We start from the raw sequence: 27490 nt of genomic DNA, 5'->3' as shown, positions 1-27490 counted from the left end.
AGGAGCCTAATGGGCATTCACAACGACGACAAAACATCAATTGACTGCTAGAGAGAGAGAGAGAGAGAGAGATTTTCTCTGGTAATGGCATCGGAAGCTCCAAATCTCAATTCACATAGGCTTTGTCCCAGGTACTAATTATACCCACAATTTATTTTCTGGTCTTATACAAGTGCGTAGAAAAACAATTTTTTTTTTATGGGTCTAATGCATAGAGATTGTGTTCTCCATTTCTGCTATGTCGTGTCTTATAGTGAATTCTGTTCCATAACTGAGTTTGCTCTGATTTTTAATGGAGAGAGAGATATGATGATACGAGTAGAGAGATAGAGGTTGCTGTGAACTTGTGAATGTTCTGTCATCAAATTTTGTTTACCAGTTTTGAAAACGAATGATAGAGCTTGGACCCAAATCCAAATAATGCTTCCCATTCATTTTCACTTCCTCAAACCGGTACATCTCTCTTATTCTCTGAGGACCCATTTTGTCAAACTGCCTTCTTTTCTTCCTCTCGCTAGAAAATTTACAGAAACCAGTCGTAGTGAACACACCCCATGTAATAGAAGAGAGCTTCATGAGCTCATGTCCATGATCAATCATAGAAGGCCTGATAACACTTTCTCCGAGAACACTGACTTATTCGATATTCTTATGGAAGTATGTGCATCCATGAATGCAATTCAAGAAGCAAAACAAACCCATGTACATGCCATAATCACTGGATTCGACCAATATGCGTTCCTTCAGGCTAAGGTCATTGCCATGTACGATAGGCTTGGTCTCCTCATAGACTCTAGAATGGCTTTCAACTCTATACGGAACCCCAAAATTCTATCTTGGAATGCCATTATCAGAGCATATGTTTGCCATGGAAATTTCAATGAAGCCATGAGAATGTATCACCTAATGGCTGCAAATGGAGTTTGTGGAGATGGGTTCACCTTTCCTCTGATTATAAGATCTTGCTCTGCAACTGGGTCAGTGGAGGAGTGCAGGAAGGTCCATGACGATTTGGTGCAAGTGGGTTTGGAGCTTCGACTCCATGTGGCTAATGGATTGATTGGAATGTATAGTAGACTTGGAAGAATGGACATTGCAGCCAGTATATTTGAGAGGATGCCTCTGAGAGATGTCATCTCGTGGAATATATTGATGTCTGGTTATGTTTCTAATTTGGATTGTGGCAGGGCTCTTGCTCTTTTTGAAAGGATGGTTTCAGGGAAATTGAAGCCAAACTCCATTACATGGACGTCTTTGATATCAGCCCATTCTCGATGTGCTCATTATGATCAAGCTCTATGCTTGTTTGTCAAGATGAGGACTTTAGGAGCATTGCTGAATGGGGAAATAGTTGCAGTGGTTCTGTCTGTTTGCTCAAGATTATCTGCATTGAACAAGGGTAAGGAGATCCATGGCTATGTTATCAGGGGTGGATTTGAACACCTTATGTGTGTAAATAACTCCCTTGTTGATATGTATGGAACATGTGGAGTCATGGATGATGCCAAGGCAATATTCCAAGAGATGGGTGAAAAGGACTTGGTGACATGGAATGCTATGATTTCTTGTTATGCTTTGGTGGGTTATTGTCACAAGGCTTTTGAGCTTTTCTCTCAGTTGGAAATCGAAAAAAAGAAGGAATTGAGACCCAATGTGGTCACTTGGAGTTCAGTTATTAATGGGTTTGCCTCGAAAGGGAATGGAGAGAAGGCCTTGGAGCTTTTTCGCCAAATGCAAATGGCTGGCATTGAGCCCAATTCAGTAACTATGGCAACAATGCTATCAGTTCTGGCGGACTTGGCTGCCTTGGATCATGGCAAGGAGATCCATGGTCATCTAGTTAAGGGCCTTCACTGCTCAAACCCACTTTTGGGTAATGGTCTAATTCACTTGTACACCAAGTGTGGGAGCCTAGAATATGGGTGCATGGTATTTAATAGGATGACTAACAAAGACATTGTTTCATGGAACTCAATGATAGCTGGGTATGGGATGCATGGATACGGTATAGAAGCTCTATGCCTCTTCGACCGGATGTTTCAAGCTGGTCTAAGTCCAGACCATCTCACATTTGTTGCAGTCTTATCTGCTTGTAGCCGTTCTGGCTTGGTTAAGGAGGGTCATGAATTGTTCGATAGGATGACTAATGAATTTAAGCTAAAACCATGGCTGGAGCATTATGCTTGCATGGTTGATCTCCTTGGGCGTGCTGGTTTTTTAGTTGAGGCTAGAGATTTTGTGAAAAACATGCCATTGGAACCCAATCCTTGTATATGGGGGGCATTGCTTCACTCTTGTCGAATTCATAAGAATGTTACAATGGCTGAAGAGATTGCTCAACACCTCTTTGAGCTTGAACCAGATACTACTGGGAGCTACATGTTGCTTTCAAATATATATGCTTCTTGTGGGAGGTGGGAGGAATCTGCCAAGGTGAGGATATTGTCTAAGACAAAAGGCTTGAAGAAAGAAGCTGGACAAAGTTGGATTGAGGTGAAGAAGAAGGTGTACATGTTCAAAGCAGGGTTCGATTCTCAACCTGGATTGGATGAAGTCTATGCAATTCTTGAGGATTTAACTCAAAAAATGGGAGCTGTAGGTTATGTACCTGATAATACACCTGTTGTGGACAAGGAAGAGAAAGAAATCAATTCTCTATGGCCATAAGGAGGGCCTATCAATAGTAATTTCTTTGTTAGATTGTATTCAATATACCACTCTAGTTAGGAAGAACCTTTGTATTCAAGATATTGGTGTATTTGGCGTAAGTTTCTCTCAAAGGTCGGAAGACATGACGTTATAGAGAGAGAAGGCATTCTTTCTATCATTTTTCAAAATTTGGACTCTCTACCTCATTGCTGATGTTCTCGACTTATGTGAGAAGGTGCAATGCCAATGCAGATTATAAGATACACATAACTGCCATTTAATTTGGCAGAATTACCCTTCAAGAAACGTAATTTACAGCATACTCGAACAGTTGGGAGCATAGTCATGGATTCTTTTACCAAAGAGCAGCGGTCCTGCTCAGTTCCCCTTTCTAACTTAAGTAAAAGTTCCAGATGTCATTCTTTCTTGGCAGTTTTGGTTACTTAGTGAAGTCTTCTGGAAATGTTGGGCATATTGGACTAATGGATACTGGGGTGCCAACCCCAATTAATTGTGAGAAGGCTATGATGATGATGATTGGACTAATGAATACTGAGGCTAGGCGACTTATTGACATTTTGAGGATGATGGCTGTTGGCTTTTCAGATCATTTGATAAAAGAAGAGGACTTCCTAAATGCTATCTGATGAGCTAGTGACTCTTCCTTATGGTGGTTCTGAAAGAGTATCTTAGAGGAGACAAGATTTAGCAAGAATATTTCATTTCTCTCAGACATTAACTAGGTTGAGCTAGTTCATATGCAGTCTTCAGATATTTAGTTTATTATTTTGAGTCTTCAGACTTTCTTTGGCTTTATATGGCTCTTTGGTTGTCATTAGTTTCTGACTGCAAGTCTATTTCTATTCCTTTTTGGCTTTTTTCGTTTCCCTTTTATCAAGTCTTTGTTCATAATAACTTGTATGAATACCCTTGTTCTTCAATTCTGCTGTCACATTTGTTTTGTATCTTCAATATCTCCCTAGACCCATGTTAATGCTGTTGAACATAAATTTTTGTAACAGATGATAATGCTTCATTAAAGAGAAGCTGCATAGGAGGAACAAAATGAATCCCCAGGGGTAGCGGCAAGAATGGCATCTCCTTTTACCTCGTTAAGTCTAACAAATGTTCATAGTATTATTATTATACATGTGCAAAGTATATTGATCAGAATTTATATTATTCTTCCTTATCCTCACTTGAGCCATATGTCTTTGTCCATGCTGCTTCAGATTTGGGACATCAGTCTTAGTTGGCATACTGATGTTTCTGGACCTTGACTCATCAGTTAGTGGATTGTTAGTTGGGGTGTTCTTTTACATGATATTTGTTTTAGTTATACATAGTTTTTATTTTCATTTATTATAGAAATGTCCAAGGGCGTTGTGGTCATTACCCGCTATGTAGATTTGTGTGCATACTAATCTAATGATGCTTTCATCTTCTTGTGATGGCCCCTCACATCTCTCATTGTTTCCATTGTTCTTCAATCACATTAATCTAGCCGACAAGTTGGGAAAGTAGCCAATGTCATTAATGATCGGGTTAATAGTTATACTTGAGATTGGGATTCTATACAATAACATTTACTTTTCTTGTAAGCAGGTCACAATTATTATTAACTGTTTGTTGCGAAATTGGATGATTGGGGATATGCCACTGACTGGGTCCAAAATAAATTTCTCGAATGTTGTGACACACTTGAATATGTCGGATTTCATGTCCAATGACTGCGAGTGATTGTGACCTCCTTATACTAAAAGTGAGCGGTCTTATTGTATACAATCCCAATATGAATATATTGTTGATGCTATTAACTCTTTAACAAAATCATTTTGAAATTTTAATTGTCTTCATTCTAAAATTGATGTCATTTAGGTTATATGTATTTTCAAATAAATTGAAGGGCCATTTACAACTTGGACGCTGTGTGCAAACAATTTAGCTTACAAGAAGTCGCCTTCTCAAAAACAATTTAGCTTACAAGAAGTTACTTTCTTGAAGTTCCTTAAATCCTTATAACTGTGCAATGATGATTGGGTTTGTATTGTATTCGATAAACAATGTGATCTTAAAAACAAACCATGCAATTGCATTTGTATTTTGTGCATTATTTCCAATTCATTAGCTTTTTTCTATTCAAGAAATGATTTTTGACATGAACTTCTTAATCATGCTAGGATGGGAGAGAGGCCTTCTCTTTTATCCCTTTGTACAAATGCACTTGCATCAACCATTATTGGTGGTATGTTCTACTCTTGGATGCTTTGTGGACATTTTAGTGGTTATTATTGAAAGATAAGTGGCTATAATTCATTTTTGGTGGTCTCAGGAAAGTATGAATTACATCACATATCTGAACTCCCATCAGATTTATATGATGACTTATTGCTGTGCCTGACCCCATCAGCCTTGCAAGAGCTACAGGATGAGCTGGTTAGCTACTTAAGGTCTGCAGAATGTCTTTCTCAAAGAATAAGTTTTACTTTTAATCTTACTTGGACTGTGTTGGAAATATGAATAGTTCTTGAGCATACAGGACTGTTCAGACCAAGTCTTAAATGTGACTGCTTTAGCATAGCATCTTTAAATAAATGTGGTGTGGGTTTTCTCTAGTTGTCTACCTTCATTGTCACATTTAAATCTTATAGATACTGTTTGCCGATCCCTGAAGAGAAAGTTTCATAGTTGGTATAGTTATTGTTTAATGAATTGGTGTAACTAATATGATTATCCAGCATTGAGTAATTTTTTTTATCATGAATTTCGATGGGAATATGCTTTTTTGCTTTGTTTTTGGGTGTAGGGTGGGTTTTTTTTTGTGCCTTTTTCTCTTTTTTTTCTTTTTTCTTTTTTTTTTCTGTTGGCGGGGGTGGGGTGGTTGTGGTGGTTTTGAGCTATGAACCTGAACCCATATTGCATGAATCTTGATTAAATAAAATTTCTTGGTTTTCTACAGAAAATCGATTTATGGGATCTCATGTAGAACTTTTTTTTCTTTTAAGGGTTTAGTTTTCAGGGTCTTTGCCTCTATTTGAAAGCATTTATTGCTGTGGGAGCGTGAGAAAGTTTGTGATACTTATGGAGTTATGTACATGCACAGCTCAAACACATATATGTGCATCATATTTGATTTATTCTGCATTTATTGCCTTGATGTTTGTAATTTCATATTAAGTAGTCATTCTCAGTAATCAAGGTTGAAATCTGAGACTCTTGTTCTTAAGAAATGGTACCCTTTACTGGGCAAGCTGCTGAGCTGCTTGGAGTCCTCAAAAGAGGCTTAGGATCTATCATTCACTTGAAATTGAGATTGATTTCTTCAGGGCCATCAAGTGACGTATGTGACTCAAATGAGTCAACTTGCTGTGTCATGAGGCATGTGCCTCAATAAATTTTCAGTTGTGAACAAATGAAACATGAATTACTAGGTTTGGATGCTGAACTTTCATGTTACTGCAACCGTCATTATATAGATTATCAGCACCAACATTGTACTTATAACAGAAACCTTTTAGTTTGAGTTATGTTGTCTAGAATTGTTTTCATTGTCTCTTTTGTAGGTTGCGAAATTGTTGTGCCAGGGATCCTCTAACATCCAATACCAATGAAAATGTTAGAAAGCGTGCTAGATTTGATGAGAGCTTTGGGCATCGAAGCGAAGGAAAATTTCCTTTGACAGGTGATGATTTCCTGATTCAATTAGACAATAGTTTTAGTATGGCATGGAAGGCTTTGTTAAAGGCAAGGTGGCCTCAAGGTGGAAAGCAGGTCCAATGGATTGATTCTATGTTAATGCAAGATAGTAAGGGAAACTCCGAGGATGCCAGCAACTGGCAGCAGATGTATTGGGAAGCTCACCTACAACAGTAAGTCCAATGAAGCCTATGTTTGAGTTGATATAGTAGAAACTTAAGGACTATAGTTTTTAATATAAATTTTTTTAATGGAACCCTTCCAGTTGCCTTGATGAAGCAGCTGCTCAGGCGTTATTGCCTAATTTTCAAGGTTGTATTGGAGATATCACTTTGCTTGGTAAGAGAGAATATCTACATACTCTTTCCCTTTAGCTCCTTCCATTTGATGAACCTTAAAATTTAAAATGCAGTAAAGGTGTGTCTTATTTCTCTATTTCTTGGGTACCAACTATTTTCTTGGTGCCATTGCCAATATCTAGTGAAACAGTGTGATAGTAGCATTTGTATGCAAATTTGACCACATTTTAAAACAAAGGTTAGTGCAACCACTACTTTAATTCCTAATCAAGGATAACTGAAAGTTGGTAGTAGGTGGTATTGGGGCATTTTGGAAAGTTTATAGGGCGGTATTCTTAGACTAAACGTAGGGGCAGAGTGTACGGAAAGAAGTGAGATTGGTATGCATGTAGATTTATAGGTCTTTAGGCATGGGAAACGAGGATTGTATGCCTTTTAAGGCTTTCCCATGCTTTTTTTATTCTTATGGGTAGGTATGCTAAGCAGTGGGATTCCAACCTGGACATCATACTGCTTCTTTACATCCTTAATGACCAAGTCAAGAGCCCGAAACCTTTCTTTCAACACGTTTTTAGATATTCCTCGTGATTCAGTAACACCATTAAAGGCGAGGATATGATTACATTCCACTGTGTCCATTACATTCAATCAAATCAGCTGTTTTGAACTTCTTCTAAGTAGTAGTTTCAAACTGATTAGATGTTCATATTGTCATGAAATTCCAAGATGAATGTCATGTACAAGAGCTTCAGTGATAGATTTTGCTTTTCCTTTTTGACAATATGAATATCCAAGATGAAAATGTCATGTACAAGAGCTTAATTGGTAAATCTTGTTTTCCGTTTTTCATAATATTTATATTGTTCTGTATCATCCTACTTATGAGTGTAATTATGAAATTGGGACTGGATAAGTTTCCACTTGAGCAAGTCTTAATCACCATTTTGGATATTAGCAAATGGATTCATGGCAAATTCGTATGGTAAGAATATGACTAGCGGCACTAGCCTGTCATGTGCTTTTACATTACTGTGCATGATTGAAGCGGGAGGCTTCTGGCTCTACATCTCATCCATTTGCATATTGAGTCTCATTGATGTTGCTTAACATATGAGGATATCTTTGTGCGTTGTGTGTTATTACATATCTCTGAAGGTGTTGAGAGACACTCAATATGCACACAGATGAGATGGAGAGCCAGAACCCTACCACTTTCAGCATTGCACAGCTATTTAAATAGCACATGATAGTGCTAATCATATTCCTACCATATGAATTTACCATGATTCAATTTTCTCACATATGTAACAAGGAATGAGACTTGCTCGTGATGAAACATATATATAATTTAGGGCTTTCTCTTGAACCTTTGGGGAAACTTCTTTGTGCTGTTCATTTTCAGTTTAATTTTTCATTTTGTAGTCATTTTGCTTTAGTCAACATTTTCAGTTCCCATGGAGCACACTGGATCCAAGATGGGGATTCCTAGTACAAGTTATGACCGTTCAAAGTTATCTTATAATTGCCAACAATATGGGCGTTATGCGAGGTAAGTAGTTTACTTTGTACTTGAAATTTCCATTCTTTTCCTCTGACTGACAAGGTGTCCTCGGATCAATAAGGAATTTATAGTTTTCATATTGTCTGAAAGACTTGTTCCATTCCATGCAAGGAATTTTTTCTTTCTTTCTTTTTTTTATGAGCGTCAAGGAGACTAAGGGGGTTCTTGAAGTTATTATGTTCCCACACCTTTTGCGTATCCTTGTTTTTTTTTTGGAGAAGTGGTTGACTTTATCAAAGTAGCAAAAATACATTACAATTAATTAATGTAGAGGCAGCCCACAGGGTCCTCAGAATACAGAATAGAAGGAGAAGATGAGATAGGAGAAATAGGGGGGTAAAAGAGGGTGAGAGTCAGTTGGGGGGGGAGAACAGAGCGAACAAGCTAAGATAAAATAAACACTACAGAAAAAACCAGGAGCTGAGTTGCTAAAGAAATCAAAGGCGGTCTTATTCAAGGGGCAACAGCTTAGGCAAGGCACGGACATCTTATGAGGAAAGGCAGCAGCATCGTCTAAATGGGGCATCAGATTTGGCAAGGCAAGGTCTTTTCACGAGAAAATGCAGCAGCACTATCTAATTGGGGCAGCAGCCCCATCTAGTAGGGGCAGGGGCTTTAGCCAAGCCTTCTGAATCTTGTGGTAGAGGCGTCGGTGAAGCACAACCAAAAGAATTTTGAAAAGAAAGAGCAGAGAGCAGACGGAGTAAAAGAGGTAAGGGAGGAGGGAAGAGGGGGGGGAAGAAGAGAAACAAGAGAGAGAAAGAAGGTGAAGAGGAGAGGGATGAGAGTGCGAGAGAGAAGGAGAGATTGGAGGAGAAGTGGGTAATGTGAGAGGAGTGGATGAACATGGGAGGTGACCAGAGTAGAGGAGGGAGGGGTAAGGAAGACGAAGGGAGGGAAATCAGTAGGATACAGATTGAAAGGTTTAGATAGAGAGGGAAGAAGGGGATTTGAGAGATAAATAGTTATAAATCACGTCGTTTTCTCTCTTATTTTTTTTTTCCTTTGTTTTGCTTGTTTTTCTTTTTTCCTTCTCTTTCTTTTTTTGTTTCTCTTTTTTTTTTTTCCTTTTTCTTCTCCTTTTCTTCTTTCATAATTTTTTTTTATAGAAAAAACCGTCGGCGAGGTACAACCATAAGAAAGTGAGAGCAAAGAGAGAAGAGCAGAGAGCAGAGAATAAGAGAGGCGAGAGGGAAGGGATGAGGGTGAAGGGAAAAAAAGAAGCAAGAGGGGTAAATGGGGCGAAGGGAAGATGAGGAAGAGGGGATCTGGGGGGGTGAAATAATCGAGTAGAGAGAGAAAGGGGGCAGATGGGAATACTGATAGCATCCCACTTTTACCCCAGAGCCAACTCAGACTGTGTTATTTGAATCCTCAACTCATGGGCCCTTGATCATTAAAAGAGACTTTGCATCACAAGGGTACAATGTGTTCAGTTTGCTTATTGGGAACTACCAATTTAAGTTGCACATACTTGAGTAAACATCAAAACATTCCATGCTATTTAGACACCAGAGGGTAATTTGGACAACAGATATTCCAATTTGCAAGAGGCAGTCTAAAATGTTGAAAGATGATTGAGGAACCACAAATATTTGTAACTGAATAATTTTCTCAAAAATAGAATAATAGAATGATTCTGCAAATAATTACAAGAGATAAGAGAGAGGGTGCTTTTCTTTCCACAAGGTTGGGGGAGAGGAGGCAGGTGAATGGCTTCATACTGCTTCTTAAGTAACTCTATATTCTTCTGAAAGGGAGTGAGGAATGGTGTCATGAGCACAATTTCCTTTTCATGCAAGAGAGACAAGGAAAACATTTTTTGAATCCTCAACTCATGGGCCCTTGGTCATTAAAAAGAAACTTCGCATCACAAGGGTCCAATGTGTTCAGTTTGCTTATTGGGAACTACTAATTTTCTCTTCTAATCCAATTGTATTTAAGTTGCACATACTTGAGTACAAAATATTCCATGCTAGCTATACTCCAGGGGGTAATTTTGACAACAGATATTCCAATTCGTAAGGGGCACTCTAAAATGTAGAAAGATGATTGAGGAACCACAAATATTTGTAACTGAATAATTTTCTCAAAAATAGAATAATAGAATGATTCTGCAAATAATTGCAAGAGATAAGAGAGAGGGTGCTTTTCTTTCCACAAGATTGGGGGAGAGGAGGCAGGTGAATGGCTACATCCTGCTTCTTAAGTAACTCTATATTCTTCTGAAAGGGAGTGAGGAATGGTGCCTGTCATGAGCACAATCTCCTTTTCATGCAAGAGAGACCAGGAAAGCATTTTTTCACCTGATGTTGACACACACAAAAATAGTAAGATATCATGCCATGGTTGACCTTCTTAGTAATATAATGCCATACATGTAACTCAGAAACTCTGTTTAGGTTAGCAGATTTAATTCACCACAACTAACGAAGTTTAGTTTGATGGTCTCATATTTAGCACTTTGTTTCTATGATGTTACAGATGCAACAGTCCTCAAGATATCTAAAACACTGATATTTCTAGATTGAGTAGGGATTGGAATGGGGCTTGAATGGCTTGGGTCTTGACACTTGCAGCACCATATCCGGGGTTTGAATTCCACCACTAACCTACCGAATACATATAAGTGTGCATGCACACATAAGCCATCGATTAAATTATAGGATGTATATGTAATTCATGAAATCTATATTCAACTATTCTAAACAGCTTATCCATCTTACATATTTAGAAGTTATTCAAAAAATTTCTCAATTTTAGATCGTTTTATGTTATAAAATTAAACATGACAATGCTATTAAGTTATGAATCAAGTCATTTTTCCTCAGGATTGAATGCTAAGCTCATAACAGTGACAACACAGGACATTTAAATAATATAAGTGATACAACAACAGGACAGTGTGAGTATCATCACTAAACTCAAGAGAAATACATAATCACATGCATGATGTTTTATGCGATCAATGTGTTGGCACCCACTTTGGTTCATGTGACAAATGAGCACCTATATCAATTCCTATGAGTTCTCTTTCATGATGGAACTGCATATCAAAGTTGACGTAGATTCAATTCTAGAAAAAGCAACAATCATGCCAGTTTCCTGCAATATTAGTGATCATCTCCTCACTGAAGCCATTATGCGAATCAACTTCTTTGCTTACAGGGTAAAGAGCCCCTACTTGGTCTTACTACTCTAGTTCTAGAGAGAACATCACACGTGTTGGTGTCAAGGAGATGCTGTCCCGTTTCTTTGTTCTCTCTTTCTCTTTGATTGTGCGAGTGGATCCTTAATACATGACATTATAGAAACTTAGGAACCAAAGGAGAACAGTAATTTGCACCATACTTTTTATTGTTTGTGTTTGTACATCAACTAGTGGGATTAAATATGTACTAGAATAAATACTCCTTGAGGGGGATGCCTTGCTTATTTTGAATTTGATTTCTATGTGCACATTTGATGTTATTTTACAGTTATTCCATGTGTTCCTACCTCCCTTGGCGATATCTGTTTTGATTGTTGTATTCATACATGCATTTTATCCTTTGTTACATGTCCATGATGTTTACCAAGAGAAGTTCTTCTGTTATTGAGTCAGTTTCTTGGATTACAAGATCCTTTTTTTCTTACAAAGCTAGTAGTCTTGCTCTATTAAGGTGAATTCAATAACAGTGGCGGAAAAATTGTGTATTGATCGTTTTCCCTCTATTCACAGATTTGTGAAGCTTCAAAATGTCCTTTGTGTTGAGGAAACATGTGTAAGTACTAGATTATTTTGATCATTTAATAGAAATACATCCCCTTTCTCATATAGAATTGTGAGATCCAAGTGGTGGCTGCATATATTAAGGTGATATGCTATCAATATTGAGTACATCCCAAACGAATTCAATTTACTTTCAAAACTATTACAGTGCTATTGACTTAAAAGAAATTCAGATTCTCTTGAGGATCATATGCAAGTGTTGTGTGTTGGGGTTTGTGGTCTTTAAAAGCCTAGAGAGCATGTAAATGCAGTTAATTATTATGGATTTTGCACTTCAGTGTGAGAGTATGCATTTGACTTGACCTAGGGTTGGGCAGTTTATGGCCCAAGTCATTGTCCAAAACCCTTTACTGAGCATGGGCACTATCGTTGAGGGTTTATTGTGAGTCATCCCTTGTGGAGGTCGTAGAGATGCCAAAGATGTTGTTTGTGAGTCAAGAGAGTTGTGTGGTCTCCTGTGAGCGGAGGAAGCCTGTGAGAGTGAGGGCCAAATTCTCAACGAAACTCCAAATTCTCAACGAAACTTTTGTGTGGCAATGTACATAGGACAACCGCATTTTTGGGAAGCAACCCTATATAGAGGGTTGTGTGGTCTCCTGTGAGCGGAGGAAGGGCCTATAAGAGCGAGGGCCAAATTCTCGACGAAACTTTTGTGCGGAAATGTACATAGGACAACCGCATTTTTGAGAAGCAACCCTATATAGAGGGACATGTACATGTGCATAGAGAGAGCCCCCTTGCACTATAGTGATATGTGCATTCTTACTAGCTCTTAAGGAAGGAACCTATAATCCACATACTGGGAGTATGGTTTCATTGTTTATTGGCTAGCTTTGACATGCCAATCATGAGCCCCTGCACTTGACTGTTGGTAATGGGTCTTGTTACATTGGTTTGAGAAGACAATAGTGGATCATAGCTCATGGCATGGGTGGAGTGCCTTGACTATTGCAAATGTTTTGACCAATATGATTCCAATCCATTTCTATGTAGTATTTCTATGTGTTTTGTTTTTTAATGAATTCCAGGAATGTAGTTTTCAACCAAATAAGTGTTTATGTGATTTATGGATATTTTTCAGAATTGTAAAACTATTTTTAAACTCAAAAAAACCCCAAAGGGGTATTTATGTAGATTATTCTAGACTTTTTTTTTTAACCTGTGAACTTGTAGATTATGCTAGACTATTCTAGAAGATAAATTTGATATGTGATAGGTCTAGATTGATTAGAAGTGGATATACGTCACATCTTAGGGGATAAGGTTCCAAATTTTCTCCCTTAATCATGATAAATGGTTCCTAATTTTCTTCCTTAATCATGATGACTGATTTAGGGATAAATGGTTGAGATTTATACTCTCACACCCCACATATTACCTAAATATTTTGGATACTGCTGAATTGGGACTTCCTAGGACCCTTGAGGCCTAAATAGGAGGACCTCCCTTCATTCTCTCTCCTCCATGCCACCTACATCGCTCTCTTGCTCCTCTCTCTTCTCTCTACAAGGGTAGCATGCCGCACCCCATAAGTGTGTGGGGTGGCATGCACCTCAAAAAGAGAGCCAAGAAGAGGGGCATGCCCAGCCTTAATTTTAGATAGGGGAGGTGCCATCTTGTGGCATTAGAAAGGGTTCTTTGTGAAACCCCAGTTGTAGCCCATACTCTCAACTCCATAGGTTTTCAGATAAGGGTATTTCAGAGGTGTTTCCCAATTGTAGTTGGTGGATTCAATAGTGTCTGCACCTGATTTAGTTGGTGGATTCAATAGTGTCTGCAATCAGGTGCGCCATTTGTCAGGTGATCAGGTGGGGAGTGTGTAAGCCCTAAGGGAATAACCCTTGGCAAAAGTCAGATAGTCTTCCCTTAGTTATTTAATTTTATGTTATGTTGTCCTTGTCTATTTATGCTTTTTAAAATTATCAGTTTGAATATAAAATGATCAAAACTTAGAAATTATCAATTCCGTTTGTATTTAGTTTATAAAGCTTGGCAATGTAATAGAATTGATCAAAACTTAGAAGAATATAAAAATACTGAGAAAAACACTAAGGGTACATTTGGTTTGTGCATGAATATTTCCCGGGAAGTATTTACATATGTAAATTGTGTTTCATATGTTTGGTTTGTTCAAATATATATGCAAATAAAATAGCATGGTAAAATAGTTTACCATGAAAGGGCCTAATACATGATAATATGAAACCACAACTATTTACATGGGGAATTATTCCCCATGCTTCGGTTTGCACACCGGACCTGAAATGTTTTTATCAAATCCACCTAAACCACTCCCGTGACCCTCGTCTCTCTCTCGCTAACCCTATCCCTATCCCTTTGCGAGACCCTCGTCTCTCTCTCTCACGAACCCTATCCATCGACCCTCTGTCTCTCTAAACCCCAACACTGCGAGCACCAACAGCTCTCCTCTCTCTCTCTCTCTCTCTCTCTCTCTCAGAAGCTCTCACTAAAGCACAGAGCTCTACGAGCACCAATGGCTCTCCTCTCTCTCTCTCTCTCTCTTGCTTACACACACACACTCAGAAGTTCACACAAACCCTGCAAGGTAAGCACCCTCTGCGTCTGAAACCTGGGGAGGCACCAACAGCCCTCATGTCTCTTTCTCTCTCTCTCCCTTATAGAAACCATCCCCATGACCCTCATCTTTCTCTCTTTCTAAGCCCTCTGTGTTCATTACTTGAACCACAGATATTCAGAATTCAGGTGGATTCAGAAAACCCTATCGGCCAAATTGGTAGTTTTTCGGTGAAATTGCAGAACTCTGGTTGATTTGTTGCTGAGAAACTGAGATTCAGCAAGATTCCGACAATTGCCTTGGGATTTTGACCAAAAGAACCTCCTATGTATGAGATGCACGACCACGAAGGGAGGAATTTTGATGAGTTTTACTCACTGCCAGATCAAGTGCCACGTCGAAGTGATGGGTTTCCAAGGGGTCGACGAACTGAACCTATGTATCCAGATGAGGGTCCATCAAACTGCATGGAGGATTACATTCATGATGGGTTCTTTAGACCCCACATGCTTTGAGGAAAACGAGCTCACATAGACACCTGCGGTATCCTGGCTTATGAGGCTGATCAAGATTTTTTGTTTCATGATGGTTCTTATTTTGGTTCTGATAAGATTTTCAATAATCGTAGGGAGCTCACCAAGTTATGTATAGGCACCCTCATGGAGCTCGTGTTTATGGAAAAATGTCATCATGGCCATATGGGTTCTCTCAAAGGTCGCCTGGTTATTTATATATATATATACATCGAAAATCTTTAAATTTGCATGTACATAGCCCATTGACAACCCTATGTGCTTTTGCTTACCTTGCTCCAATGAAAATTGGCGGGGTTCTGGACAAAGTGTATGTAGTCATGGATGTTGTAGGACAACGGGACTACTTCTCATGGTAGTGCTACTTGTTCAGAACTTCAGATACTTCTAAGCCTATGCTAGTATGCCAGTCACTGGGGACCATTTACAAGAGGAACCAACTTCTGTGTCTGATGATTATGACAATTCAGTTGGTAAAAATTACTCTACCGAGAGTAAAACTGCTTTCCCTTCTTCATTTCCCAACCCCCAAGTTAATGCAAATGAGAGAAAGCGCTTAGCAAGTGATTCTCCCAAGCTGATCAAAGATAGAACTGCTATGCAAATATGTACACAGTGCTACCAAACATATGAAATTGTTTACACAGTGCTTCTACTAATAAAAGAATGCATATGCAAATATTTACACAGGTAAAGTCTTTACATATGTAAATATTTCTTGGGGAATATCTACGTAAGAACCAAACGTACCCTAAGAAAATAGCAAGTAAGGCTAAACTTAAAGCATATGATAATTTATACAATAAACTAGGGACATGAGAAGCTAAAAAAGATGCCTTCAAACTATCAAAAGTGAGAGTGAGGAAGTGTAAGGATTTGGATCACATTAGATGCAGTAAGAGTGAGGATTAGAGGATCCTGGTGAAAGCTGATGAGGTCAACGAAGGTAGAGAATTTATTTTCAAAAATTGTTAAACAATGAACACTATAAGAGCACGACATTAGGAGGAAAGTTTGACATAAATGAGGGCAGAGGTCATAGTAACATTAGCAGGATTAGGACATCTAAAATGAAAGAAGCTTTGAGAAAAGATGAAGATAGGAAATGTTTTAGGACCAGATGGTATAACGGTTTGGAAGTGCATGGGGGAGACTGGTATATGCTAGCTTGCCAAGCTATTTAACAAGGTGCTGAGAACAAAGAAAATCCCAGACAAATGAAAAAAAGTATTGTGGCACCTATTTACAAGAACAAAAGGGGCATACGATATTGTACAAATTATCGAGGGATTAAACTTATGAGTCACACTATGAAGCTGTGGGAGAGAGTAGTTGAGCAACAACTAAGGCATGGAACAAGTATATTAGAAAATCAGTTCGATTTTATGCCAGGGAGGTCAACTATTCAAGCTATTTTCCTTCTTAGGCAATTTATTGAGAAGTTAGGATAAAGGGAAAAGACCTCCACATGGTCTTTATTGATTTAGAGAAAGCATACAATAGGACACATAAAGATTTAATTTAGTAGGTGTTAGAAAAGAAAGGAGTCACTAGAGACTATATTGACATAGTGAATGATATACACGAGGGATCGTTAACTAGTATGTAAACAACTAGTAAAGGGACAAATAAGTTCTCAGTAACCATGGGCCTACATCAGGAGTCGGCGCTGTGCCCATATCTCTTTGTTTTGGCTGCGAACGAGTTAACCAAGAACCTACAAGATTAGGTAATGTAATGTATGTTGTTCACAGATGACATAGTTTTGATTGATGAGACTGTGGCGTCAACACAAAATTAGAACAATAGAGGGATGCTCTAGAATTTAAAGGTTTTAAAATTAGCCAAACTAAGATAATATATGGAATGCAAGTTTAGAAATAATAGGGGTATAAATGAGGAATTAGTTAGGATATGGTCAAGAAATACTTAAAAGAAATTGCTTATGATATCTAGGGTCGATAATTCAGGAGAATGTAGAGATTTAGATGTCACATATAGAATTAGAGCTAGGTAGGCGAAGTGGAGATGTGCATCTAGAGTTTTATGTGATCGCCGCATACCATTGAGATCAAAGGGGAAGTTCTATAGGATGGCTATAAGACCAGCCATATTGTAAGGGACAGAATATTGGGCGGTCAAGAAACAACATATCCATAGGATGAGCATAGCTGGGATGAGGATGTTGAGATGGATGAGTGGCAAGACAAGAAATGATAGAATTCAGAATGAATAATGCAAGGGAACTTTGGTGTGGCTTTAATAGGCGATAAAATGAGGGAAAGTAGATTTAGGTGAGCTGGCCATGTGCAGCGTAGACCCAATACAACACCAATTAGGAGGTGCAATCTGGTGCAAGTGGAAGGCTCTAAAAGGGCAAGGAGAAGGCCCACAAAGACATGGATAGAAGTAGTGAGAAAAGATATAGTGACTTTTGGTCTTACTATGGGTATGAGATAGAGAAGAATGGAAGAACAAGATTCATGTAGCTGACCCCACATAATTGGGATAAGGCTTGGATGATAATAATGATGATGACGATTCAGTTTGAATATAGTTTATTTGGCGGTATTTGTGGCACATGTGAGTATAATTTTCAGCAATTAATAAAAAATAGAAATTTTTTAAATTTATAACCTGGAACCTGCCCACATCTTTCAGTATAGACTTGAGTATTACATCTTGGAAATTGAAGATGATACACTGTTCACTATGGACATTGGAGGTTGCTGCTTAAATCATATATGAACCAAAATTTAAACAAGAGCTCTAAATTCACTGTATATATCAGCTAAAGACTTTTGGTGTTTAACTTGATCACTGCCAAGAAAAATTTAATAAAGAGAAGAGGAAAAGGTTTTGCACTGTGACAGAGTTGTTAGTCATAAAATACTAAGGGTAATACTTAAATATTATTATATGATTAAACTTTGTATGAGAGCTATTCGATGGATGAAGTTTAATTGCAACACCTGTTCTGTTAGTAAATCCAGAATTGTCGATTTAGAAAAATTTAAATCATTGTCTGTCTATTGTGTAACTTTTGGCAGAACCTTCTAAGGGATAGCAGGCTGCAGGGGATTGTGTTCCGAGGAATCAAATCTAGAAATCATGTATGCGATACTTACAAACTTTGTGCACCCTTGTGTTTTTTCTTGGTAATGAAGTTTAACCAAGTAATTTGGCATTCACTCTTTGAACCTAAGAAAATTTTTCTCATTTTCAATGAAGTTTTTGCCATTGTAGTGACCTTTTCTGAAATCATTATTATAGACCATTATTGAATAAGAAAAAAAAGCGCAAGTGATAGGTTTATTCCTGGTTCAAGTCAATCTTTGATGAACAAAGTCTTGTTCTTTTGCTTAGCTTCACTTTCAAGATGACAATTTGAAAAATCTCTGCACAGGTTGATGGAGCACGCAAACTCTTAAACCAGAATGTCACGACGTTGTTGTCTCTGGAATTCATTCATTGCAAACTGTCAGCATCTGCTTTGAACGATATTTCTTATTCTCTTTATGACAAGGGGAACCCAATGCACGGAATCCAACACTTATCGATCAAATCTTCAAGCTTTTTTATGGGAAACACAACTTTCCCATTTGGTTTTCTATCTTTTCTCTTGTCGGGAAGGTATGCATCATATTCTAATGTTTCCCTCGATTGTTAAGGGTCTATTTTATAAAGGCATGTGTGTTACTTGGACTCATCTATAACTTGAAAGGGTGCATTACTGTACTTCAACTTTGTAGGAGTAATAAATACTGAAATGCTCATTTTCTTACACATATGACAAAGTGTCATTCTACTTTTTACTCTCTGTGAACTTAGTCATAAATTGCTTTATGTAAACGATGATAAGATATTCAAATTGTGGATTATTAGGAATAATATAAAAGGGAAAGTCTGTGAACAATTATTGGCAGTGTTTTTAGAGCTGGCCAAGTCCACTCGTACTCTGCCAAGTAACTCGGGGCGAAGGTGAGTTGGGGTGCACAACTCGCTGGGCACCAAAAAAACCCTTAAAAAATAATACTAGTTAAAAATGAACAAAAATGGAAAATACCATTGTATTATTTAGAGATATGATTTTAGATGAATTGGTTGATTTTTAAGATTTTTCTTATTTTTCCTTTTTTTTTTGTTATGAAATATTCAAGGCACAAATCGAAATTTTAAATAATCCATCTTGTATTAACGTTTTCCATATTCTTTAGTCAACTAATGATTTCTATTACCTCATTTTATTTTTGCTGATTTTTAACTATTTTTTTTCAATTTTTTACTTCTTTTTTTTTATTTTAAACATATTGTTGGGGTGGACATGGAAGATGTCACACATAGAATTAGAACTGGAAGGGAAAAGCAGAGATGTACAACTGGAGTTTTATGTGATCGCCGTATACTAATGAAGTTGAAGGGGAAGTTCTATACGACAGTTGTGAGACCAGCTTTGCTTTATGGGGCGGAATGTTTTTTTTGATAAAGTTTACCTTAAATTGATAAGATGGGCTATCCGCAGCGTGGATGCTCCAAAGTACATTGAGAACAAGAAAGAAAATAAAAAACCAAAAGGCCTTCTCAAAGAATATTACAAAGAAAGCAACCCAAATAAGACGCCACTCCAAAAACAGTAGTTTATGAGCCATCCATGGTTGCCGCTTCTTTAGCTAGGGTTTGCGTAGAAAGGCATTCATCAGTACGGGTGGGAGAGACCTGTCGAATTCCTTTCTCTACAGCAGCATAGCTCTTTCCTTATCCTTGATGTCAGTGCCGCTTGATTACCCTCCCTCCAAGTATGTTTCCATAAGCTTAGCATATCCCTGCAAAGGTGATTGATCTCATAAAAAAGGTGAGCCAAATGCCACTAGGGAGGGGTAGAGGTAGAAGCCCAAGTAATCACATTTTTGGACTCTCCCTCAATCGTAAGAGACACTAATATGAGAGGTTGGATTAGTTTGAGGCATTCCAAGAGTGCAATGGATTATGCTTCCGTAGAATCAGTATGGCCAAGGTGCTCTCTGAGAAGTACATCAGCTCCCGATGGTCCTGGGATAGCTAGGGAACATCCGTCGAAGTTTAGCTTGAAAGTGCCTTGGGCGGGAGGTCTCCATAATTCTGCCCTGGATGGACGCTTTCGGTTATAATGGAGTGTAGCCTCCCAATTCTGAAAAAGGCAGTACTGGATACTCCTTTGAAGGCCTTGTGGTTTGTCCCCCAAAACATCACCGAGGATTTGAGTTTGACAAAGGTGTTGTACCAGGAAGTGTGCTCTCCCCGGAATATTTGATTGTTTCGTTCATTCCATATGGCCCATAGAGAGGCTGCCACCACGGATTTCCACAACAAAATGCCTGCCTTCGCCCAAGGGAAAGACTGGACAGCGGATAGTATAAGGGGTATTGTGGCCGGTAGCACCCAGATACCCCATCTTTGGGGCTGGTCCACCGTGAGGACTCTCTAAGAAAGAGTTATCCACATGAAAATCTTGATTTTTGGTGGAGCAAAAGATGAATGTGGGGTGGTCAAGAAACAACATACCTATAGGGTGAGTGCAGCTAAGTTGAGGATGTTGAGCTGGATGAGTGGTAAGACAAGAAAGAATAGAACTCGAAATTAATACATTCGGGAGAACTTAAGTGTGTCTCCAATAGGCGATAAGATGAGAGAAAGTAGACTTAAGTGGGCTTGCCATGTGCAGCGCAAGCGCAATTAGGCACCTGTTAGGAGGTGTGAGTTGTTCAAGTGGAAGACTAAAAAAGGGTGAGCGGTAGGCCCAAAAGGATATGGCTGGAAGTAATGAGTAAAGAGACTTATGGTTTCACTGAGGGTATGACACTTGATAGAGCAGAATGGTAGACTAGAATTCGTGTAGCCGACCTAAAATAGTTGGGAAAAGGCTTTGTTGGTGGTGATGATGATTCTTGGGGTGGACATAACTTGGTCGATTCCACTTGGACTCGGCCTAGTTACTCGCCTTGGCCAAGGGCCACATACCTTGGCTGAGGCAAGCTTTAAAACATTGGTTATCTAAAATAAACGTTTGGGTGAAAGTTAATGTTTATGAACTTTAGTAATTAGAAAGCAAACATGTAATGCTAAGAATTGGCAAAATATTTTATCACAAATAACCATTTAAAAGATCAAGTGCTTCGATGAAATAATGAAGTGCTGGGATCACTAATGCTCCCAAATACCTCGAGAGCAGCATCTTTATTTGTATAGCTGTGTGAAGTTTCTGCACATACATTGATGAAATCATGGGTGTTGGTCCATTGACCATGGGAAATGTTAATCAAGGAAAAAAAAAGAAAAGATCATTTGAAATGTTAATTGAGTTTCATTGGTTCGACATGAGTGGAATATAATGTTGGCCCTAAGCACATTGTCAATGGGTGCCATCACTCTTTCATCCCTCATGAGTTGAGGAACACAAAGATTTAGCCTTGTAGGTGAGAAACAAAAATTAATATCAATACCATGAGCATAGTGTCTGTGACTTCTAGTATCCGGCAACGTCATCTTTCAGCAGCTAATTGTCTCCTTGTGCTTTTTAATGTTGCTTTCAGGGCTTAAACCATTTGATACCATGTTAATATGGGAAAGGATTGGTGAAAAAGCTCAAAAGGAGATGTTGTTTTCTCATTTATGTGCTTAAAACCTCAAATGAGGACTGTATGTACCATTCATCTAATAATATATTATACTGGGCAAAGATGCACATGAGATAATCCTCCTACATTGCTTGTATTCTTCACCCTAGGTGTCATACCCATGCCAGATACAGCTGGACACAGGTATCGCTACAGCATGGACGCAATTGGATTCTCCTTTTCAAAGAATCCTGAAGAGAGGTTTCTTGAGACACGTAAACACATGGAATCCGATGTCTAGATTCTTCCCAGGATGTGGTGGATTCATCTCCCAAAAGAATCCTATAATATAATATTATATTTTGAACATTTATTTTTTACCAGTTTGAACCAGTGGACCTCTATCATTCAATGACAAGGGTCGTGGCATTTGGTTCAATATTTTTGAGCGTCTTATTTTTTTATATTTTATTTTGGTGCATCTAGGGTAGGTCATATCCCCCCAGAATTTCAAATTAAAGGGATTTGGGAAAAAAAAAAGAAAAAGAGATTGAAAATAAAATGGTGCGCATAAATGTTGACCATCCATATCCTGGAGATTGAATCTTGGTCATCAGACATTGTTCCATACATGTCCATAAGATGTATTATTCTCAATTTCAGGGAATGGACAATAGAGATAATTTTCATACTCTGTGGAAATGGAAGTTAAGTTTTATTGAGATTCTCTCTCTCTTGATGCTCTCCTAATATCCACACTCTTGATGCTTTCCTAATACCCAGGGCTGGAATCTAAAATTACCTTTATTATCTCTATCTTCAATATGATAGGAACACAAATGAAGGTTATTTTGTTGTCAAAATTTTGGGAGTGGGGTTTTCAAAAATCACCATTAGAGTGGTGTATTAAGAAAATATTTATGGAGAGAAGTTTAAATGTGATTCTATTCAAGTGATGCCTCATTCCTAAAATTTCACAAGTCTATAATCTCGACCACCACAAGCATAAATCAGAAAAGATGGAATTTATCCTTAAAAGGAGATTATTGCAAAAGATTTAAAATCAATAGTCCAGAAAGTTTCAAAAGCAAGTCTAAAATAATATATTTTTGTGGTTTAAAATCTTTTTTCTTCTAGATTCATGACCAAGGATATTGACCAATTAAATTTTAGATCTGAAATCTATCTATGAGATGATTTTTGGAAGGAGACCACACTTGAATTGGTGCATCTGCTGACCCACCAAAACCTAATATATGTAGCCAGTTGCTAAATCATGTTTTTTAAGATTCAAAGAATCTGACACCCCTTTTCCGCCACTAACACCATTATCCATATCCATGAAACATAGAAGAACTCAGAGATGACTACAATGCTCTCAAGTCGCTATGTAACTATTGCAGAACTGTCCAAAAAGGTCTTGAAATTCATGTGGCCGAGAACCATTGATGCAGTATGGAATAGGGGAGAAGTGGAATCTTTTGGGGTTTCTTTTAAGCTGGTTAAACTGGGGTAGAATAGGAAGCTTGTTGGGACTCCTCATACTTTGAAGAAATAAAAATTAAATTCGAGTGGTGTTTGGAACTTTTTATTGAAGGATGGGCTGGGGCATTGGAAGGCGTTGTAAGGGTAGAGGCTTTAGGCATAGAGAGAAAAAGATCCACAGATTCGTACAATGTAAACAAAATATTTTTCTTTTTCAAGAAAAAAAGGAATAATGAAATATTTTTTCTTTATAAGTGAATCTCTAAGAAATACTTTGAAAGGAATGCTAAATTAAAGTTAGGTAGAAAAATAGAAGTTAAAACCTGTCAGTGATCAGGTATTTCACCCGCATGGTTCTGGATGCACCACTCTCACTACAATGTTGAAATTGATGCTTGCTTACTTGTGTGCCAGGTCATTGTATTCATTGAACATCTGTGATAGTGGCCTTGAATTTAAATTTGCACAAACGCTGTTGGACATGATCCATGATTCGAAATCTAGCTTATCTGCTCATGAGCCATCTGTCAATAAGGTAAGTGATACATCGGTTTATAAGCATGCAATTCTTGAATCATCACATAGGCACACACATGCACACTCATGCGCAAACAACACATACATGCATACGTTTGTGCATATTGATTAGATAGATAGATATAGACACATACATGTTTCTTATATGTATGTATAAATGAATATGGATTGATGAACAAATAATAGATATGCATGCAAGATCTTAGTGAAAAGCATGCACTCATTGCAGATTCCAGGTTGTAGTGCCAATGGAAGACTCCTACCTTGCTTTCTCTCATCTTCAGGAGTTGATTACTCACTTAAAGAATTACGTGTTCTCAATTTAAGGTAACTGATTAGAGCATGATCTTCTTATAGTTTTGGGCCTAGGCCTGTGTCTACTTATGGTGACTAAGCAGAGTTAGGTTGCATGTCTTGGAATTGCATCCATTTTTACGAGTTATATGCTATATTTGGATGATTCCTGCTTTTTGTTTGATAACGATATTCCATGAGCTGAGTTATGCCATTGCATCAGGGGAAATAATCTAGGCACAGAACATGCAGAATGCCTTAAATACCTTTTGATTCACACACCCCAGTTGCAGAGCTTGGATATAAGTGAGAATCCCATAGGGGATGATGGCATTGGGTCAGTTGGCATCTCTCTCTCTCTCTCTCTCTCTCTCTCTCTCTCTCTCTCTCCCTTCCTTCTCCCTTTATTTTTATCTGAGAGTGAATGGAAGTGAAGCAGGATTTTAGTTCCAAGTTTCAAAGAAGCTTCTGAAAGGCCCTGCCCTCTGGTGGATATAAAGGTGGATAATTGTGATCTCTCCTCTGTAGGAGCAACCCAATTTCTAGATATTTTCTCCACCTCTTGTGGACATTTAACAGCTCTTTCAATTGCATATAATTACCTTGGCAGGTAACGGTTTCAGTCATCCTTATTAGTAAACTGCATGTTGTTTTTAGACGACTATATTCCAATCCAACAGACACAGGAAACAATAGACAATTGGGGCATCACCATCCAATGAAGTGATGGAAAGTTATCCCAGGGGAGGACTGAGCGTAGGGGTCAGGTCCTGTTTTGGTGGGACTGCCTGTCTCCATCACCACTCATCAATTCATTGGGCAGTGATGAACCTAGTGGACTAAGGTTTCCTTTAGTCCATTGGATTATATTATATTTTCCTTTACTTCGTTAGGATTAAGTTAATGTGAAGGTTCAAGTTACTCGGCTCAGACTCGGGACTTGGGTCCTTCCTGAGCCAGGTAACGTGGGCGAGTCCAAGGTGACTTGTCCGAGTAGTGTACAAGCCCAAGAAAGGGCTAATAAAAAATAAAAAATAAAAAATAAAAAAAACCAAACGACAACAACAACAATAAATTGTTAAAAAAAAGAGGGAAAAAGCAAACTAAACTATAAACAAAACTAATAGTCCAAAAAAGATGGATAAAATATAAAAAAGAATTTGGCCAAGTTAAAATCAACTCGGCTGAGTTTTAAAACCCTGCTCAATGCGCATTATTACAGTCGTGCAGTGATCCCTCTGGGGAACTTCTTGGAAGCGTCATGTATCCGAAGGCTCGATATCGAAGCAATTGGGCTTGACTGTTCTGGTCTCACTGACTTTGCAAAAGCATTGCCGAGCAACCTAGAATTAGCCCATATAAATCTGAGGTTAGCCATGGGTTTTATCTCAGCCTGCTTTTTTCATGTTAAAGAGATACTTAAAAATAGATATGCTTTCTAGGCCTATTTTTTTATCTGATTATTTATTGCAGCAAGAATCGTGGGGGAATTGGAACTTCAACTTTTGTCTCCCAGCTCATTTTACGGTCTCCTGACCTGCTTTCGGTTGATGCCAGTTATAATTTTGTGCCCCAAGAATCTTTGCCTCTGATACATGCTGCTTTAAGGCAATCAAAGGGTATCCTTCTTTTGATTGCTGACCTAATTGCTTTTCTTTTTTCTGGCTTTGTAAGGACAAAGTTGCTGTACTGATTTTGTTGCTTCCCTCTCGCCTTTTTTGTGATCGGATTCTATATTTTACAATCTCAGCTATATTTCTCTGTGGCTCTGACTAATCTGAGTCAGTCTGGCCAGTTTAGTATATATGCTTGATCCATGGTGGTTACCAATTCAGATCACCGAAGTATATTTGAATTCTTCTATTCTTTTGCCTCATTTATGCTAGAACTGTATTGTTTCTTGGTCTGATGTTACATTGCAAAAGGTTTCTTTACGGAAGGGGATATGAAGGTCAAGAATTAGAAACTTTCCCCTGATTTGGTTTATATTGGCAGAAGTGCCAGAATTCTGGACTGATTGGTCTTGCTGCTTCTATTCATACTAATTTCTTTGATATAATATTCATCAATATGTTATGAAATATGTATGTGATAAAAATGACAGCAGAGTGTTATCAAGTTAGTTAATGATTATAATTTATGTCTTTCTTCAGGTAAGTTGAAACGATTAGACTTGACTGGAAATCCGGGGCTTTGCCAATCAAAGATTGCTTCAATGTTTGATGAGTTCCAAAATATGGGAGAACCTGTTGTGCTCTTTCCATCATCACCCATACCCAGAGTATCTTATGACGATGATCCATAATGCAGCCAGTGTCACAGTTGCTGGTACGAGTTCTAGTGATAATTATGTAGTTTTCTTCAATTATTCAGCTATTCGTTCCTGAAGTGATCTATTTTAGATAAGGTAGTTTTGACAAATACATTCATTATCTATATTGTGATATAGTTGGAAATAAGATGCTCAAAGCACGTCACACACGTGTGCATACTGACAATACAATATATGCATACATATTGGGTGCTGCTTTGGTTTTCTGCTTGGGGCAAATGGTGGGAAGGCAGAGGCAAAAGGGTTAATAACGGAGTGTCAAGATTGGCTCTTGGAGGTGATCCAAGAATAATATTGAAAGAAAAAAGGCCACAAATACTATGGAATTTAATTCCGCGATTTGCAGAAAATGTGTAATGTAGCAGTATCAGCATGTGTTCTTTTGTTGCTAACAAAATGTCACATCACTTGTGCATAAAATATGGCGTCATTTTTGGGACAATAAAAGTATGTAAAAAAAGTATGACTTTAAAATCAATCAATAAATGGAATGAAAAAGAAAAATATAAAAATAATTGCATGAGTTCTCATTTGAACCCATAACTTTTATTAGCTTAAGCATATACCTGCCCCTATTATGTTGATAAAGCTTTACAATATGATGAAAATGTGTCATATTTTAAATTATTGCCATTGGGAGATCAACAGACTTATCAACCTTCTCTTCTGGGTTTGAGGATAGCAGATTTTCATGGTTGTGTTTTCCAATCCTCAGCATGGGACAAGGCCTGAAGGAGTAGGGAGACTTCACTCTAGAGGGATTATAAATCCCCATATTTAGATGCACCCAATATCAACTGCACCACAACTTACGGGATCCCTCTAGAGTGAAGTCTCCAGATTGGGTGAAATCCAATTGAAAATCACCACAATTGAAAAAATCCACATGTTTGAGATAAGTGCGACCTTATTTGGGATCAAATGATTGAGGAAGAGTTCACTATGAATCTCATCGAATGGATGAGAGAAGAAGAGCTTGGGTGGTATTCTAGGAGTGCATCATACCATATGTGATACATCTGATATATGTAATGTTTCTGGAGGGGCAAACTTGATATGAAATCAGTTACCTAATCTGGGGTTATCTAAGCATGGTGTTGGGTTTTGGGATTATTTGTTGATTGATTAGTTTTCAGCATTTGCACCATTAACTTGTCTTTGTATCTTATTCATTTGTGTTTTATAAATTCTTGCCTGTCAAAA

At 38.0% G+C, this 27490-nt stretch overlaps 2 protein-coding genes across 51 annotated transcripts; both read left to right on the top strand.

Annotated features, from left to right (window-relative positions):
• Positions 1–27490, top strand: LOC18444105 (RNI-like superfamily protein). Of its 50 annotated transcripts, none has more exons than XM_088871772.1 (19): positions 1–131; positions 3672–3760; positions 4830–4894; positions 4982–5099; positions 6213–6331; positions 6410–6518; positions 6611–6684; positions 8094–8193; positions 11927–11969; positions 18097–18159; positions 18453–18679; positions 23539–23659; positions 23891–23988; positions 24179–24292; positions 24395–24565; positions 25178–25324; positions 25429–25574; positions 26109–26283; positions 26973–27490. In XM_088871772.1, the coding sequence occupies exons 2-18, from the start codon at positions 3741–3743 to the stop codon at positions 26258–26260; spliced, it is 1887 nt and encodes a 628-aa protein (XP_088727898.1). In that variant the 5' UTR covers positions 1–131; positions 3672–3740; the 3' UTR covers positions 26261–26283; positions 26973–27490. The 50 variants fall into 50 exon arrangements, 49 of the variants coding, with proteins under 49 accessions (XP_088727898.1, XP_088727900.1, XP_088727894.1 ...); XM_088871774.1 differs by having other exon boundaries at positions 26970–27490; XM_088871768.1 differs by having other exon boundaries at positions 24392–24565.
• Positions 138–3670, top strand: LOC18444104 (Pentatricopeptide repeat (PPR-like) superfamily protein). The gene has a single exon (XM_011628782.3). It carries the CDS (start codon positions 421–423, stop codon positions 2665–2667), a length of 2247 nt encoding a protein of 748 aa, XP_011627084.2. The 5' UTR covers positions 138–420; the 3' UTR covers positions 2668–3670.

This window comes from Amborella trichopoda, chromosome 7, assembly GCF_054954075.1.
Source record: "Amborella trichopoda isolate Santa Cruz 75 chromosome 7, AtrichopodaSantaCruz75HAP2 v2.0, whole genome shotgun sequence".
In the NCBI taxonomy this organism is placed as follows: domain Eukaryota; kingdom Viridiplantae; phylum Streptophyta; class Magnoliopsida; order Amborellales; family Amborellaceae; genus Amborella; species Amborella trichopoda.
This window is presented reverse-complemented; position numbering and strand designations above follow the sequence as displayed.